This window comes from Vulpes lagopus, chromosome 24 (assembly GCF_018345385.1).
Source record: "Vulpes lagopus strain Blue_001 chromosome 24, ASM1834538v1, whole genome shotgun sequence".
Lineage (NCBI taxonomy): Eukaryota > Metazoa > Chordata > Mammalia > Carnivora > Canidae > Vulpes > Vulpes lagopus.
In genome coordinates this window covers 25,028,721-25,047,993 of record NC_054847.1, presented here as the reverse complement: position 1 = coordinate 25,047,993, position 19,273 = coordinate 25,028,721, and the positions used below count along the sequence as shown (strand labels likewise).

At 40.0% G+C, this 19,273-nt stretch overlaps 1 protein-coding gene across 1 annotated transcript in view; it reads right to left on the bottom strand.

Moving 5' to 3' along the window:
- ARHGAP15 (Rho GTPase activating protein 15) overlaps positions 1 to 19,273 on the bottom strand; it is a 610,515-nt gene that overhangs the window by 564,453 nt on the left and 26,789 nt on the right. Inside the window, exon 2 of the mRNA XM_041739999.1 lies at positions 17,251 to 17,429. Within this exon, the coding sequence (XP_041595933.1) occupies positions 17,251 to 17,415 (165 nt within the window). The 5' untranslated portion in view covers positions 17,416 to 17,429. The remainder of the gene's footprint in view (positions 1 to 17,250; positions 17,430 to 19,273) is intronic.

Genomic DNA, 19,273 nt, shown 5'->3' with positions numbered 1-19,273 from the left:
TATATTTACTTATATGTCCACTTTTTCGTTACATCGGGTCAAATATAATCTCTGTTGTTTATAAAAGCTCATGTGACTATTTCTAAACTGAATTCATTATCCAAAGGGTAGTTGAATTCCCTTCTTGGAGTTAGGGTCATCTTGAGAGCTGTTTGTTTAATAACCACCTTTCTCCATCAAATTTTTAGTCAAGAAACTACTTAGTTTTATTAGATACAGGTGGGATCATCTCCAGCTTTCCCTGTCTTATCCTCTGGTACAATGGACTAACTATATTTATGTGCATAAAATCAAGTCCCCCGACTGCCCTTCAACTCCTGGTGGTAACTCCAGCTCCATCTTTTTTTTTTTAATAATGAATTTATTTTTTATTGGTGTTCAATTTGCCAACATACAGAATAACACCCAGAGCTCATCCCGTCAAGTGCCCCCCTCAGTGCCCGCCACCCAGTCACCCCCACCCCCCGCCCTCCTCCCCTTCCACCACCCCTAGTTCGTTTCCCAGAGTTAGGAGTCTTCCATGTTCTGTCTCCCTCTCTGATATTTCCTACCCATTTCTACTCCAGCTCCATCTTAAGCAATATACTCGTGGTTACTACAGTTCCCAGGATGCCTTATGCCATTGTCAGCCCCCTACTCTCACTATTGTGTAATTTTCTGCGAGTTTTAGTTTCTGTGGCTATAATATGACAGGAATGGATAAAGAGCAACAGAATTCTGGCTGTTTCAGAAAACAATGGCTGTGCAGTAGAGGAATCCTTGCCTAATTTTTGGTTGGCATGCACACCCAAATCTCTGAATTATAAGATAGGCAATTAAAGACATGAGCCTCTTTTATCTTTAATGGATACAACAATGACTTCATTGTTCATGAGATAAAGCACAAATGGACTAACGGGATTCTTTCCCCTCAGTTCAGTCCCTTTATTCTTATAATTATGATTATAGATTCTGATTTTTTTCTTACTCTTGCGAGTGTTTCTCCTCTTCTGTGTCTTCAAAAATGTTTTGCTGAGAAATTAGATGAGATATTTGAAACTTCTTAAAGTTTAAATAACTTTTAAGGTATATATAAATGTCTGATTCTAAGAAGTTCTCACTTTAGTAGGGGATATGCAATATGAAAATACAAAAAGTTGAACAAACACAATAACAATTAACAAGTTTTGAAAAAAAATTGTAAAGAAATACACTAAAGTTGTGCATAATGAATAATTACATAATTAATCAAATGAATAATTGCTATATGAGTTCAGATGAGGGAAAGGCCAGCCAGATAAAACACCGGGTAGGAGACTGAGTTTTAATTGGTTCTTTAAAGTTGAATAGAGGGGGATCCCTGGGTGGCTCAGTGGTTTAGTGCCTGCCTTTGGCCCAGGGCACAATCCTGGAGACCCAGGATCGAGTCCTGCGTCAGGCTCCCTGCATGGAGCCTGCTTCTCCCTCTGCCTGTGTCTCTGCCTCTCTCTATGTCTATCATGAATAAATAAATAAAATCTTTAAAAAAACAAAGTTGAATAGAATTTTAAATGGCATAAAAAAGAATATACATCTGACTCCCACTTGTTCTCTGGGCCGGGTTGAATGTAACATAATTTCAACAAGGGGCCTAAAACAGGGTAGGGTTTGGGGGCTTAGGATCTACACAGACTATGGCTCAGAATGGCCAAAGGTTGCACGTTGGTATCGGGCATTCTTGGAATCACATCTTTTTTTCATTTGTTGGTATGAAGGTTTACTCTAATCTTCACTGTTATAGCACTATGTCAAGTATAGTAGATGCCCCCAAATGGTAGACATTGGCATTATCATAATGTAAGAGCTACCTAGAGTCATAGATTGAGGATGGAACCCAGCAGGCATTATTATAGACACAGTAGCAGATATCATAGAAGATCTAAAAATCAGAAGTTTAAATAGGTCAAGAATAGGTTGAGTCAGAAGAGCCCTAGGTGGTTTGCATCAAAATGGTTCAGAACACAGGTGACTATTGAGAGCCTGTTTATTGAAAGGTAATGATCCAATGGCAGAGGGGCACAGAGCAGCCTGAAGCTACAAAGCCAGACCTGACAAAAGGATTTCACATAAATGAGGAGCATAATCTTAACAGCGATTTTCTACAATTTTTGAATACCTCCTATGTGCCAAGTATCACACCTAGCACTTTACATATGTTATTTCCTTTGCTGTTTGTTACTGTATAGGTAACTAGTGTTTTTATTAATTTAAACACATGTAGAAGAGTGCCCAGAAAGAAATTTGCCCAAAGTAACATAGTAAGTAAGAGGCAGAACCAGGATTGTCTCCGAGGTCTGTCCAGCACTAATTCACGTTCATAATCAGACTCCTATTTGCTCCTGTGGAGTGGCAAAAGCTCTTCAAAGGTAACCATCATGGAGATTTACTTGAGACCATGATTCATGCCTGGCTTATATTACCTAAGAAAGATTCTAATTCCAGCTAGAGTAAAATGTTACTGGTCAAAATACTGAACATGTACCAAACTCATAACTAACAAATAGGGGCATTACAACCTCTCTATGACACTTGCCACTGACAGTTCTTATTGAACCTGGAGGGGCCACTCCAGGGACAGAGGCTTGCCACATCTCTCCCATGACTGAGTCTTTGATTTGGCATTGGAGATGTGTGCGCCACAGGGGCACTAATTAGTGTCTCTGGGAATCAGCAAGGGATAAAGTTTTCTAAAGTTTCATTTATGTGGATAACCACCTGAACATATGAAAGGGCCATTTCCTCCTATTTCAAAACCTTCTCTCCACCTTGGAAGAGGCAAGTTGGACAGTCCTAGTTAAAAGAGAGATGAATTTTACAGTTATCTGAATGACAACTCAGCTTCTTTTCTGTCCTTAACAGGTAAGTAAAGAAGACTGGAGTATATAGGCTACAGCTGGCAGAGCCAACTCAAATGCCACGTAGGTGACGTGGCCTAGTCCAACTGCTGTGAACGAGGGGGCATGTGTCCCATCTATATGGGTCAGCAGCTACTCATTTTCAGCTGTTATTGCCTGCTCTTCAGGAAGCCAGCCTGGTAAAGCCAGAATTTCTGATTTTTTGAGAGATGTCCCACATACAAATTTTTATGTGAAAACCTCACAATGTTAAAATGTCAGCTCAATTAACAAGAAAGAAGGTGAAAGCGCTATGTGAGCCAAGCAAAACAGGTCTTTAGGTTGAATTAAGCATGCAAGACGCCAATCTAGAGATCTCTGAGAGCCCCCTTGATCTTTGTTTCAAAGCTACTTTTCCTTCCTCATGGGAACCTAATCTCTCTCCATAAAGACACATCGCTTCTGAGTTGGTAAAACAGATGCTTCAGGAAAAGAATGTCTGGCTATCGGAACAAGAGTTGAGACTGTGGAATTCATTTTTATGTGTGTTTCATTTCTTATGGGACATTACATGAGTCCCCTGAAAAAGAAATACAAATTCTAACAAAGTTTAGAATCTTCAAATTAAGTTTAATTGGTAGGAATGTAAAACAAATGGTAAGTAGTAGGATGACTAGTCAAATCTAAGTTGATTTAAATTTTCTGTAATATTGTGAACTGTTAAATAGCACCATTTCTCACTTGTAAGTTCCTGGTGTGATTCTTTTTTAAAAGATTTAGAAGTGCACTGCTTCACTTAAATACAAAGTAGCTTCTCATCAAGTTTTCAGAACTATTTAACAAAACCCACAAAAGTTAAATCATAGATAACCCAGAATAAACAGAATATTTATAACTTGGTGACAAGAGAACGCCATTTCCATAGATAATCACAGTTATTTTTTAGTGTTGTATAAAAGGCAGCAAGATGTTTGTTAATTTATAATAATGTAAGAGTCTAAAATTGAAATTAAACCCAAATGAGAAAATCTGAATAAGAAAATTCATATTTAGCTATATAACAGAATGTTTTTACACTGTCAGTGAAATGTGGTAGGGACTACATTTCCAAATTTATAACTAACAATTGTCATCTTCTGACTTGCCTCAGTATGCTCTCACTCTTGAATAGGCCAATCAATGAAATAACTTTAAGATTACAAACCGAACTGCCAGGCAGGCATTCAGGGCCGAGCAGGTAACAAATTAATGAAGATACAACTCCAACCACAGGGTTTCAAGTTCAAAATTTTTAAAACATCATCCTAGCCAAATGAAATAAACTGCCTGTGGGCAAAACCTGGGTCAGCTGTTGGTTGTAATCCCTGCGCTAGATTCATTATCCTTACTATAGAGTATAAGCAGTTTATATGAAGTCAATATTGTCCTTAAACAGGTCCTTGAAGTATAGGCGAAAGGAAGCTATGAGAGTTGCAGGGACATGCCTGTGACTTTGGAAAGTGTGGATCTTCCAAGACTGGCTTAAGCTAAGCAGGAGATGAGGAACTTAGATTTGGAAAGGACAGCATGAGTGGAGAAAAGCTCAGATTCACAGTCAAGAAGTGCAAGACCATTCTCTTAGATGTATCCAGAATTTAATCCGGGCTTCCTTGACCATTTTCATGGCATGACAGCTATGCACACACATGAGAAATACGGAAAGGTGAGATTTTAGTAGAGCCTGTTTTGTCAATGAGCAAGTAATCAGAGAGATCTAAGAATCACCTTGCCTTCGGGGGAGCTAATTCTTTAAATAGTGACCTGATTATCTCATTTTGCTGCCTACTTGGATGTTACTGTATTTGTCCCTCATTTGTCTATTTGAAGACATTACACTTTAAAGGGTTTTTTTTCTTTTTCTTTTCTTTTTTTTTAAATTTTTCCTGAATGAAGTAAGACTAAAAACAATTCATATTTAAAATGATCCTATGTTCTCCAATCTTTGTTTCGTGTTACTGTTATCAACCTTTGTTTTAGTAAAGTACATAGTGGCATCATATCTGGCAATGTGTATTAAGAGTTATGATGGAATGCTCCTCTTAGACAGGAACAGCACAAATGACGGACTGCTTAGGTAGGTTTATAAATTAGATCATGCCTTCCACGAATAACCCCACAAAATTCCACAAATCATGACTACTTGAAGGACAATGTTCAGCAAGAGCCCCACAGCATAGATCACAAATGTTTTTTAAAAGTCAAGAACTAGGTGAACATTTTGAAAGCACTATAGAAGCCTAAATTGGGTCTGTGTTCAATTTTCCTTTTTTAAAGTTTTTTAGAGATTTTATTTATTTATTTATTTGAGAAAGAGAGACAGACATAGCGACAGAGACAGCATGAGTGGGGAAGAGAGGGAGAAGCAGGGTCCCCGCTGAGCTGGGAGCCTGACATGGGACTCGATCCCAGGACCCCAGGATCATGACCTAAGCCGAAGGCGGGTGCTTAACTATGACCTATGTGTTCAGTTTTCATATTGAACGCATGAACGGTCATAGATGTCAAGGAAGCATACTAACATTTTAATTCCTATTCATAAAAATTATTATTTTGACTCCAATAAAAAGTGTATCATTAAATTTCATTAAGACATGGAAAGGAGAATAAGAACAAAGGATGATTAAAAGAGGTACTATCAATTTAACCAGAAAAGAATACTTGCACCTTGACTTGTTTCCAAAGAAAGTGCTTTGATAACTTTTGTATGTCAAAGGAGATGACACAGTAAATTGGTCGAAGTATGCAAAATAGAGTGTAAAGTAGGTTAGAATCAGGTGGGAGTCCCACAAGCTCAAAATTAAAAAAAGAGCTATCATTTGAGGTTTACATTCCACAGGAATACATCTACTGGAAGTGACAGTAAAGGTCTCTATGTCGCAGGCTCAGTTTTAAACACTGTATACAATCTTTGTGACAAGATGTAAGGTACGTGATGCTAATACTCGTGTTGAGAGTGAGAAGGTGCTGCGAAGACAAAGTGGGGGAGCAAGCGGGCTGGGCCTCGGCTATCCAGGATAAGGACTCTACCTCACTTGAATGTAACCTCCAAGAGGACTGAGACTTTCTGTTTTGTACACCCAGCCATGCAGAGCAGTCTCTGACATATACTAGGTACCAATATATATCTATCAGATGAATAATAGAAGGGACTCATGAATGAATGAATGAAAGTTGTAGACCTGCTTGCCTGCTTTCCACTTTGGGGACTTTTAAAGGCAGGGTTGGGATGATGACGACGTAGTGAGCAGGAAATTATTAATTCAGGAACCTTAGGACACACCATTCGAGGAACATCCCTAGGATTTTTCTTATACAAGATAGAGGACACAGTGGGGGGGGGGGGGGGTGGAGAGCGGGGAGAAAGTGACCATTATAATATTCCCTTAAATATTGGGCTTCATTCCCCAAAATGTGTTGTAGATGAGAATTATAAGGATATCACATTAATAATCTGTGCAAAAGTAAAAGTCAGTTCATTAGTGTTTTCAAGACAAAGAAATAAAATGTCTTCTTTCTTTCTTTTTCTTTTTCATTTTTTTAAAACGATGATATTAAAAGCAAAGAGGTTAAGGATAGCACATCCAGGAATGTAAACTTCTTTCCTGTCTATTTGATCATGTGTTATTGGCATTAACACTGTCAATAATTCATGGTAAAAGAGGAAGTTGCCATGAAAGGTTACCCATTGTCAGGCTATGATCAATAGGTAAGACCACAGTGGGTGATGTATTATCAAGTATCAGCCAATTCACTTTATCATGGATTTTAAAAACGGTAGTAGTTGCACTCAGTTTGTCTAACCTGAGCTAAGCTTATTTGTTCATTATCTTTTCACCGCTGATTATAGACTACGCCTTGAGTACATTTTATTTAAGTACAGAATATCATTCTTGAATTAAATAATTCCTGCAATCTGGCTGTGGGCCTCCAGAATTTGCCCCCATGTTTCGATGATGGTGTTTGTATTTGAGCAAACAAAACTGTCACTTTGTTTTCCTGTCTTCCTATATTGGGTCACTCTGTGCTACATGATATGATCTGAGACAATTCAATGCAAGGAGACACATGTCCCTTCTCATTGGAAATACTAAACTACAGCTTCCTTTTACCCTGTGGGAAAGAAAGCAAGTCAGGTGACTGAAAGTCACGGAGGAAAGTTAGTGTCATCACTATTCCTCTTCTTCACAGAAATAATGAGATCATGAGGCAGGAATAGCACTGGTTTCTCCATGAAAGACTAGAAAGAAAACAGTACTTAGGTTGTTTATGCTTTTGTATCGTGGAAGGGCATTTGCATAAAAACAAGACTACCATTTCTGAACACTTTCAAACACATTCTCAATCTAATACCACCTTGGAATCTTGGGGGAAATGTCCAGTTTTTGAAATCACTTCCTGAGAGATAAATAAAAAATGAAACACTAGTAGCCATTTGGCTTCTTGTTTGATTTAGGAATCAAAATCACCCGGTTTATTTCCTTTTGGTTTTCAGAGTTAGACCTCTCAAACATATTGATTCTTAGACTCTTGAATTTGGTTCTGTTTCATTTTATGTTTTTTTTTTTTTATTTCACTCAAATGCTAGTATATAAAATAACTCAAACATAATTGGAGTGAGAAGCTCAGCCAGTGTAATTCTTGTTATCAAAGGCATTTGCATGTGGAAAATGTACCACATCATGCTAACTACAGTGGCCACCAGAAACAACATGCTGGTGCTTCTCTGGGAAAAAAAATGTGGAATGTAATAATAATAATAATAATAATAATAATAGGAAGAGGAAAAGCAGTAAAATAACTCTGACTTTTCTGGGTTTTTTTTTTTCTACCTTTCCCTAGAGATTCTATTCTTGTTTTGAGGGTACATGATTTCTCTTTTACTTTTGCACATCCTTAAACTGCTTTGACAAATGACAACCATACACCCTGTTACAAGTCAAACCCCAATCTCTTCCCCCAGTAAACCTATTGCCAGTGCATTGGAAGTGATTGGGAGCCATAAAAATCCAGCACCTCAAAGGAGAAGAATAAGAGATTGTGTGTAAAGAAGAGGCATCATTTCTAGGAGACAGCGCCACATCACTATACATTTGCTAATTACTTGCAACACGCATTAATGTAAAAAATAATGCATTTTCCTTATATGGTATTGTTTGGAGATGGTTCTGCTTATCAGTTTTTAATATGCTCTTTGAAAACTGACACATACTTTACCCACATCTCTTTAGGAACACAGGGATTCAAAGGCTGGATAAAATACTTTCATGCCTCTCAACACAAACCTGAGAGGGTAATTAAACAGATGGTAACAATAAACCGAATCTGAACACATCAGGGACTGGAGTCCCTTATTAGAAGTCTTATATACTGAAGGGAGGGGGGACAAGCAACTCTGGGGGAAGTGTAGTAGCAGCCAACACCTTTATGTCTTCCCTGACCTCAGAAGCAAAGCTAATCAACCGTTTAGGGATGGGTGTCCTACCACCTGAGAGGGCAAGCAAGGCGTCTCCTGCAGGCCCTGAGGGGCAGGAGTGTAAAGGACTCTCAAGGAATGCAAAGGCCCTCAGGACTGCCTTCAAAGATGTCGGTTTTAGATACACCAAGTCATTACTGTAAACCCACCACACACACCCCCCCAACATCTCCACACACGCACACACACCTATACAGAGACAGACACCTCAAAACCTTCCAAGCTGGACGACTTATGCTTGAAACACAAGGTTGTTCTCTCCTACATGAGGCCGAAAATGAGACATTATAGACTTCTGTGATGACACAGGTAATCTGAATATTTCCAACCTCATTCTTGGCAACAAAATGCTTTCCTATTTATATTCCATCCTCGAAACGTACTGGAACTCTACTTATTTCTCATCTTCAAAGTGTCGGTGTGTCCTGAGTTAAATTTCCAGAAGAGGAGCATTGAAGCGATTTGATATTTCAGCTTGTGAATGTGTGCATGCGGTTATTTTTCCTAGAATATAAAAATAAGCTTAAGTATATACATATTTTATACATCTCTCTCTCTCTATCTACATCTATATCTCTATAGAGATTTAGAGATGTGTGTGTATATACTATAAATGTACATATGTATAATAGATGTATATGTGTGTGAGCTTAAATATATAAATATTTAATGCATCTCTGTCTCTATAACTACATCTATATCTATACAGAGACGTGTACACATACATGTATGTACATATATATACTATATGTGTGTAGTAGATGTGTGTGTGTGTGTGTGTGTGTCTGTGTCTGTGTATGTGAGTGAACCCCCCAGAGAAAGTATCCACTATGTGCAAGAATGGATCCTGTTGCTGTGGAGGTTTACAATGTTATTGTGCGATCACCACGCATGCAAAGATGCTATTTTGCCATTACATAAGGCATTTACAACCTAGGGATAATCAAATCAGTGTTTGTTCTTCTTCTGTTTCTCAACCTGCTTCAGTTCTCTGCTGCACTTGGCAAGTTCGTTGGGTGCCATTTATAAGAAACATTCAGCCTCGGTACAACAATGATTTAGCTTAACCAGGCGCTCGCGAGCAAAGGACAACGCTCAACATATGGTGTTTTCGATTAACCAAGGTTATAACGATGATCTATTAAAGGATATTTTTGTGAACCAAGGCAAAGATTAAAGTGGGGGAATGTACACGGTGCAGACAAATGCACATCATATGACAGACATCCTTTTCTGGCTCACAGGTTACCCCTTCGTGAGGGCACATCACCGTGTGACACTGTCTGATGTCAGTCTTGAGATTCTGATACTTACTAAGCATAAAAAGTCTGCTCTCATCTTCCCATGCAAAGCTACCTAGGATGGCACGTATCAGCCTAGGAGGTGGCTGTAAAAAAAAAAAAAAAAAAAAAAAAAAAACCCTCCTAATAATATTGACTGTGGTTCTGAAGTCATTTTAAGCGTGAAGAGGACAATATGAATTAAATAAGAGGTGCTGCAAATAATTTAGTGGCAAAGCATGGTCGCTGCTGCCACACAGAGTATTAGGTAACCTTTTTTTTTTTTTTAATTAGAATGTACACTTTTAGATTACTGATTATGAACATCAGGGGACTCGAGATTTTGATTCATCAGTAATTCTCCTTTATGTCTGAGCTAAGATATAAAAAAAAGAGACCTCTGGCTCCGGGTGGGTGTTTCAGAGCCCTTGGGCCCAGCGCCCACCTGGAATCCCTAGACCCGCTCTGCCCCCTTGTGCCGCTGCGGTGAACTCTGCAGAGAGCAGCCCGCCCTCCTCTTTGTATGGGAACCGCAGCAAAACCCCACTGTCACTTCTCACTTTTCTGGCAAGTTCAAGGTCAGTGTCTCGCTATTTTCAGCTCGTCTCTTCTTGATCCATGCAGAGAAATGACAAGGTAACGTGACTCGGGGTCAGCTGTATTACAGGAACCGTTACATAAACGAGGAAAGTGAAAATCAATCCTAGCTGACAGGGACTCCGGGTGATGGGCGCCCACCCCATGGCCCTGTCGGCTGCCTGCTCCGAGCGCGTGGGACTCCCGCCGGATTCCTTCAGTGAGACCATATTCGGGGGCTTTCAGCAGTCTCCCTGCGCATGCACTGCAGCTGCATCCTGTAGACCACGTCAGCCCTCCGGGTCTCTGAAGGGCGCCGATGATCCCTGGACACGCCCCACGAGTCCTACCTATCACCCCGAGGTCCCTCTGGGGCTTGAGGCTGCAGGGACTGCGGTTGGCGAGAGCCTCGCACCTCCTGCACATGTGCACACGTGCATACCTGCGCATCGGCACACCTGCACAGCTGCACACGTGCACACCTGGACACCTGGACAGCTGCACACGTGCACACGTGCATACCTGCACAGCTGCACACCTGCACACATGCATACCTGCACAGCTGCACACGTGCACAGCTGCACACCTGCACACCTGCACACCTGCACATGTGCATACCTGCACACCTGCACATGTGTATACCTGCACATCTGCATACCTGCACACGTGCATACCTGCACATCTGCATACCTGCACACGTGCACACCTGTATACCTGCACATCTGCGCACCTGCACACGTGCACACCTGCATACCTGCACATCTGCACACCTGTACACCTGCACACGTGCACGCCTTTCCCCACGTCGTGCTCAGCCCTGCCCCGCTCCCTTCCTTGGCAGCAGATCCCCCGCCTCAGCGCATCTCGCTGAGACACCAGGTTTCTCGCTCCTTTTTCGAGGCCCAGCACCGCTTCGCCTTCTCCTCGCTGCACTTTCTGCTCGGACGTTTCCCCCCCGTCCGGAGCCGTAGACGCAGGGTTAGGGAGCCGGTGGAGGTTAGGGCCCTTGCTGCAGCCGCGGGACCAGCAGGAGCGGCCCCATCCCAGCCACCCCGCGCTCCCTGGAAGCGGCGAGGCCCCGCAGCACTCCACTGGAGTACGGTTTACCGTGGTATTAGTTGTCAGTAAATTCAAAGACGGGACTCCTAAAGCTATAAAATGGATTAGAAGCAATTTAAAAAAGAATTAACAAACTAGAGGAAGAGTATACTGTCAACAAACAAATGCTCCATCATAGGACTGTAATTTGGAATTTTAATTACCCCTCTGCTTCTGTAACAAAACAATGTCTGAACTGGCAGCGATTTGAATCTCTCACAGGTCATTGAGCATTCTAGTTAATTACTCTATGAATAGCCTGTTTTTCTCCCCTCTGGAAACACGTTTCTAATGGCAGTCAAGGTCTGACAAATGTGTCATCTACATAATTAGCTAGGAAGCAACACAAAACATTAAACATGCTTTGTGCCGACAACTATCAAAACATTTCATTTGTTGTCAATTATTCATTACTTTGTAGGTTCTGAAGGGGTTGTTATTATGGAAATAAGTCCAGATGCTAACAAGGTTAGAGTTTTGGATTCAAATTAGTAATCAGAGGACTAACTTTTAAAAAAATGTATCTCATGTACATTCAGCGCCACGTTCAATCAGTAGGAGATTAGAAACAAATTTCGCCATGCCCAAGCTAAAATGAGAACGACGCAGCCACCGACGTGAATTCGAGAGCCTCTGCTCATTCTTGGAAGCACAGACTCTTCCCTGTTGCTGGAAACTTTCTGCGCCTTTGGCAAGTCCAGTCTGTGCTTGGTGACCGAGAGTTAAGCAGTTCACTGCAGGAGATGACTTGGGAAAGAAAGAATGACAAGGAAAGAAATCCCTGGGGGCTTTCGATTCCCCACCCCACCCCACCCCACCCCCCAACAGGGCAGCTTATGTAAAAGTCGAAATTCTAGCTAATAAACTTCCCCGTCTGCTGTGCAGCACACTAGTTACCTTAGGTAACCCTGGGATTGCACGAGTATTGTTTTCTGTCTGAAACCCGATTTCTTTTATTACTGCTTCAATATTGTATATAAAGCCAAGTATTGTCTCGAAAGCAGCACTCCTAATGTATATAGAGGATATAAAGAGATTTCTCAACAAAATTGACCTCTCAGTGGCAAAGAAAATTGCAGTGGAAGACACATTATTGCGTAGTCATATCTGAGGCTTGGATCTATGGAGAGTCTCACTCCACTGTCCTCTAGCTTTCCCTTATAAACCAAAATGGCTTACAAATGTCATCCACAATAGTCCAATAAAGATTAGGAACAAAACACTGTCCTTACATTGATGAGATAAGAAAGATTTAACTGCAGAATGCAGTGTACAAGAACAGTTCATAAGGCTCGTTCTTGAATGAGAAAAATAGAATTCAAATTATATTTGTGTGTGGCTAGAATTTAATTGAGATGATCAGTTTATTTTCTACATAATGTTTGATCAGATGCCTGTACTACAGAGCTAGATAAAAAGAAAAGGGGGAAAAAAAAAAAAACCAACATTCTATCAGGAGAAATCAAGAAGACCCGTTATCTACAGAGTGTGCAAAATATGTCAGGAAATAATTCTACCCAGAGCGCTGAGGATGCTCAGTTAATAAAAAAAGATCAGCCACTCGCTAAGAGAAAATAATTGTCTGTATCTATATTTTTCAAAGCAAAAAGGCAGCCACATCTTACACTAAATAGGACACATTAAAATAAGCTTTAATAATCTTTATGCAGAAGGAAACTAATCCATTTTCAGATCATACGATCCACAGCAATAAAAGGAAATCATCAAACTAAAAACAATTTTAGAAATGGCTGCAGACTCTCATTTAATTAACATGCAACAGATCATATATTTATGAGGAAGTCAAAATATTTAGGAAGCCTATAATCCTGTAAGCCTTAATGTGGTATAAAAACAACAAATAAATGCAAAGTGTTACTGTTATACATGCCTGCTTGATCAATGGTTTTCACATATTGATCTATAAATGGAGTTGACAGTCTGTGTTGGCTGCACATTTTCCAAGCAGCGCTATTTTTGCAGAAAACCAATACGGGCAATTACCTTTGTTTGAGATGCCAAGTCTTATCAATTCAATGTGATTTAGTGTCATTTTAATTAAATATCAGGATCCACTTCAGGACAATTTATACAAACAAAGCCTCAAACCCAACTATAAGCTTGATTTGAAGTAAACACGGACAAGTCCTACAGTCTCATAATATTGCTCAAAAACTCTGCTAAACAGAAGGCTTATATTTTTAGTAGCAATTTTTATGTCTGCCTTTTTGGCTAGCCACAACTTTGGCAAGTATCCTATAATCACAGAAGTAAGAAACAAAAGAAAATTGTTTCCTCTTTTTTCTTTATAATATATTAAAAAAGAAAAAAACGAACATGCACAGCCTGTTAATGGCAGCAGCAGAAGTCCTGTCCGTTAGCATTTAGGAAAGGCTCGACCCAAGTCCTTATCCTGACAGTAGTAAAAAAGATGTTTCCCTGTCCACGAGGGTCATGAATAAAGTATTGCACTTCTGTGGAGTTTGCAAGATGGAAATGGTGAATATTCATACATGTGGCTGCTGAAGACACCAGCATTAAATGTCGAAACCGCTCCTGTCTGCAAATCCGATGTCTGCAATTTTCCTGATTTGGACTATTTAAACTCTTCATTAATATCTATTCTAAACTGTCTAGTAGGCCGGAGCTTCCCTCTTATAAATAACATCAAAGCCACATTAAACCTTTTGCAGTAGCTATTTGCTGGATTGCGCATTAGCCTTTCGGCCCTTGGAGAGGCCCACTTCACTTGCCCCCCGTTCACGCTCACTAGGCCGTCTGCTTCTGTGTTTAGCACATTCGGGCAAATAAGCAGTCCACCTTCAAGAGGTCTCACTCTGGTGCTCGGGATGAGCCAGCAAATCACTGAGACCAAAGAGCCTTCCGTCCCCACCAAGCGGGGGTCTCCAGATCTCTCTCACAGAGAGGCAATGTCCTGCGAACCACGTCCTCCAGGGTCCAAACTTCCCACCTCTCCAACACCTGCCAGGTAGCGAAGTGGCCTTTTTAAATTTGGAAAGGACGTTGATCTTACTAACTACATAATAATGATTATTTGGTGTTTAAAGAAAGTGAGGCACACCGCCAGTTGAGATACTGATGGAGGATTAATACCTGTTTTACAGAAATGCCTCCCTGCCCCATTTCGGGAATGAAAACTTCAATGTGATAAGCAAATTCACCTGTGTTTGCCTAGCACAGGGCCGAATAAATGTCTATATTGGCATTTCAAGCCGCTCCTCTCTTTAGGATCCCAAGGATATGGGCTCTTCTGACATATCCAGGAGGATTTCACACGGTGTTCCGAGTTCACAGAGTCCTACTGAACGTATTTGTAATTGAACACAATAATAAAGAGGATTTTATGAATTAATGACAAAATTATACAATTGATTTGACCCTGGAACCTCTGATCGTTTTCTGTAATAAGTTAAATCGTTGTGAATGTAATATCAGATTCTTGTCTTATATAGACTCCAATAAGTCCGTATTAGATTTGCATAATCGTTAGGCTGGGGAACACGTAGCGTCTATGTGCCGTGTATATTAAATACGATGCATAACATATAGATATATACGTCTCTAAGTAGTCCTAACTTTTTCGGTGTAGAGATTAGATGTGAGCGTCTCTGTTACGACAAACCATGCTGCATGGGACACGTGCGCACATTTTTAGAATACATCTCCTCCCACTTCTCCCAAGCTCAAGATCTACCCCCCTTGACCTCACCCCAACCTCCAACTTCTGAAAAATCAAGTTCTTAGTTTAGCTTGAGCAGATATCTTTAACAGGCTTGTTTGAATAAATATGCCAAAATACTTTACATTCTGTCAGTATCTAGTCAGAAAATTGTGCATGGAAAAAAGAGATGAAAAGAACCGAGACAGAAAGAAAATTAGTGCCATGGCAAGCTTTCAATACAGTATCTCTGAGCCAAGTTTTCTCGGTGAAATGACATATCCTCACTAAAATACCCCTTTTATATAATTATGCACTGAGCACACATAACCAAAAGTAACTTTTATTTTTGTTCCTTATCGAGGAATACATATTGCCCAGGCTAAGAATGCGGAAACAAAAGCTTGGGATAATTATAGCTAATTTAACTTTGGAAAACTCTTCTCTAGCAGTCCAGCATATAACCCCCCAAACTAAAGTTATGTAACAAGGTAATATCAACAATGAGAAACTGCATGATAAAATCCTGCCCAAAAGTGAAAAATGCTAATTTTGTCTCATTTAGCAGCTGGATACAGAAATGCTCATTAGTTTTAAGAGGGTTAATCCTTTTAACTTTTGCATATTGATATGCCAATTATGCCTAATTGTACAAGAGGCATCAGTCAAGGTAATAGTGCATAAACACATGAAAGTTATTAAGTACATCCCAACATGTAATAAAGTAGGTGTTAATTGGTAGCTGAGTTCTGCGGGCTATTGAGGTGGATAATTCATTGAGAGATGGATCACTTGTAATTTCTCTCCATAATTCCTTTTGCAGTCTCATGCTGTGATGTTTTCATGCTTGTCAAAAACAACTGCGGCATAGTGCCTTTTGTTAAACACAGCCAATAAAATATGTTAGGCATCATTAAATATACTTAACTTTTAAACTTTTTCAAAGGTACAGTTCTTACTGATAATACATTATAGAGATTCCAGTAATTTACTCTAACCACTGTCTCAAGTTCATAGTTGAGGAGCGTTTTAGCTGGTTTAAAAGCAAAGGCAGGCTGGCAGCATTGTGCCTCCCAGCAGACAATACTTTTAAGCCAGGGAGTAAAGAAAGAACAGCACAGCTCTGGGGACCTTATCTCAAGAGGTAGCTCCCAAGCCCCCAGTATAATCCCTGGCTTCCTCTCCTGCTAAATTTGCCTATGATACCTGGAGAAAGAGTGATTAAAGCCACGCATCCCTCAGACTCTTGAGATGCTGGTGGCTTCATTTCGCACTTGAAATTCCAGGGAAAACAGAGAATAAATATAATCGGTAACGTGCTACTCAGCAAGTTTATCTCATTTAATAACTCAGTTAGGGAGCTGAATATTTCATAGGCCCCTACGATATTAACAGAACACTCAATTAATAGCTTACACGTTTCTGCAGGGTGACTGGGACGCACAGCCTGTCCCTAGCTAACCTATTTCCCGCTCTTGCTCTCACTGTGACAAACAAAATAGATCTGGTGTCCAAAAGACTGGCTAACATTGCATAAATAATTTTGCAACATCCTATGGCCTCAGCTGCAAGTTACCACCATTATGGAAGAAAATTAACCAGAGGAGACTCATCGCAATCAGTGTGTTTAGTGGCTCAGGATGCGTGCAGGGGCAGGGACACAATTGGCAGTAGAGTTCATCTCTAACTATTTTATTTCAGATCTTCCTAATGACACATTATCGAGACAGAATGGCTTCCTCTCCAAACCTTCCATCGCCGCACCATTTAAGCTCATTCCAAATCAGATCGTAATTCCAATATTATATATTGTCGGGAGATTTTAAGAAAGAGATTTTCACTTTTTTTTTTTTGAAGATTTTTTTTTTCCCCTTCAGTTCATTCTTAGCTAATTTTAGCCTCTGGCTTTTCAAAGTGATGTACTGTATTTGGAAGTACAAACACCACATGCTAGCATAACCTCATTATTTTTATAACACTGAAGCATGATAGTGGAGGCCCTTAAAATGAGTCAAAGGTGCTCTTCAGTCTAGCTCCAAATCCACTTTATCACTCTGGATTAAGCCCAGCTCTTCTCTGGCAATTGGGGATATTATTATGACTATAAGTAGGCAAGATAAAATGCATTACAAAAAAAAAAAACAGTTTTCTCGTGCACATTAGGAAAACAAATAAAACAAAGCTGATTTGGTTTTTCTTTTTTAACAAAAATCTGTGTCAGGGAACATTGGGGTTTTGAGGTATTTGACTTACGGGTTCAATGACCTTCCCAACGTCGGTGAGGATCATGGATTTACTTTGGCTCAGCCTGTCGTGGTGGCTGTTGGCATTTTTGATTCTCATTTGCACAGCTCCGGTGCCTTGACGGGTGGAATTCAGTGTTTCCACAGAAGTATCAGAATTTGTAGATTTCTGCATATTATAGCCTTATCCTGGTAAGATATAAAAGCATTATGTTACTCTAAATATATCTTTTCCAAGAAAAACTTGGTGGGGTGCAGGTTACTTACTAAGGTACAAAAATGAAACGATCTCTGAATAGTGGAGAAGGTAACAAATTACTTGGTTGTAACAACAAAAACAGTTGTTTTTGTCACCTGGGGCCCCTGTGTGTTGATAGTGCTATACCTGCCAGAGGACTTCAAAGTTCATAGGCAGCACACCCACACTTGTGTCATTCCTTTTTTTTTTTTTTTTTTTTTTTTTTTTTTTTACTTGTGTCATTCCTAATGCCATTCAGGAACTCCTAATGGCAATACAATGGTCTTCCTTGTGTAGAAATGATGTTGCCAACTAAGCATCTTTAGGGTATATGCTGTTTTCATTCACAGTGTCACTGATCTTTTACCCACCCCATCCCACCCCAGTTCTGCATGCTACCACCCGCGGCCTTTTTTGGTGACCAAAAACCTAAGTGGATAAGGTCATATTTAAGTGAGTAGAACTGGCCTTAGAGCAAACTGAGCTGGTCCCATTGGCTATCAAATATGTTGGCCTGGCCTTCTTTGCGTGGTGCTCAGTCCTAGTCCCTACCCCCATTCATAATACCCACGGAGGGAAACGAAAAGTCCTTTGTCCGCTGTCGTCTGCCAACTGGACTGGATTCAGTAGCTTAGTTGGACATAGTGTTTATAAAGAATATGAAGAAACCATTTATTTATTTATATTTACTTTAATGGGAGAAGTCTGATTTAGGCAGGAAAATTCAGGACAGGCACATGTTAAAGGAGCGGCAGTAAGGAAATGATAATTCGGAAAAGCAAGTGAAGAGAACTAAGCTGTGGCAGCATTCGCAGGTGGACTAGGAAGGATTTGGTTGCTTCCCCAAATCATATTCCCTCTCCACAAGCCCCTCCAATGAGCATATCATCTCATTTAAAAGAGAACATTTGCAATGCAAAGACAGTTTCTAAGCTTCTGGACACAGACCCTCTTCTGGCCTATTGCCTCCCTGTCTCACCTGTGGGCATTCCATAGCTAGCCTGGGCACATGTGTCCAATATCAGAAAAAAACTGTCATCAGTTACAGAAGCCAGGATAATTATAAAGAATATAATATAGAAGAGAGAATATAAAAGAAGGATTGTATTTTAGGGAGCTAACTGTATTGGTACCCCTCCATCTGTTGGACAGACAATGGGGTTAGCATCAAGGCAATGTTCAAGCTAAGTGAAAGCTAAAGTGGTTAGAAAAGAATGAAAACATTTTAATAGGAGGCAGAGTGTTACCTCATAATTGATACCAGTGAGGCAATTGAGTGATGACTTAGAAAAGAAGTTGATATTTGTTGAGCATTTACTATGTGCCAAGCAATGCACTTAGTGATTTAATTCTTGCAAAATACCCGTAAGATAGACATTAAACTCATACTTTTCTAGAAGTGAAAAATAAAGATCAGAGAGACTAATAATATTCTGTCAGGAATAATGAACAGAAAAAGTGGAGGACATGTATTTTGTTCCCCAAAAAAGACCCATACAGGTGAATAGACACATTCTAGTTAATCTATAGTATGAAATATAACTCAACAGTAAAAAGAATGGACTATTGATGCGTGCAGCCATATGGACGAATTGCAAATGGCTGAGTGAAAGAAGCCAGGATATTTTTAAAAAGTACCTATGGAGTACTTATGATTTCATTTATATACTATTTTAGAAAATCCAAACTAATACCTAATTACAGAAAGCTGATTGGTGATTGACTAATGATGAAGGAAGGGAAAAAATGGATTATGGTGACTACAAGGAAAGTTTTGGAGGTGATGGATATGTTT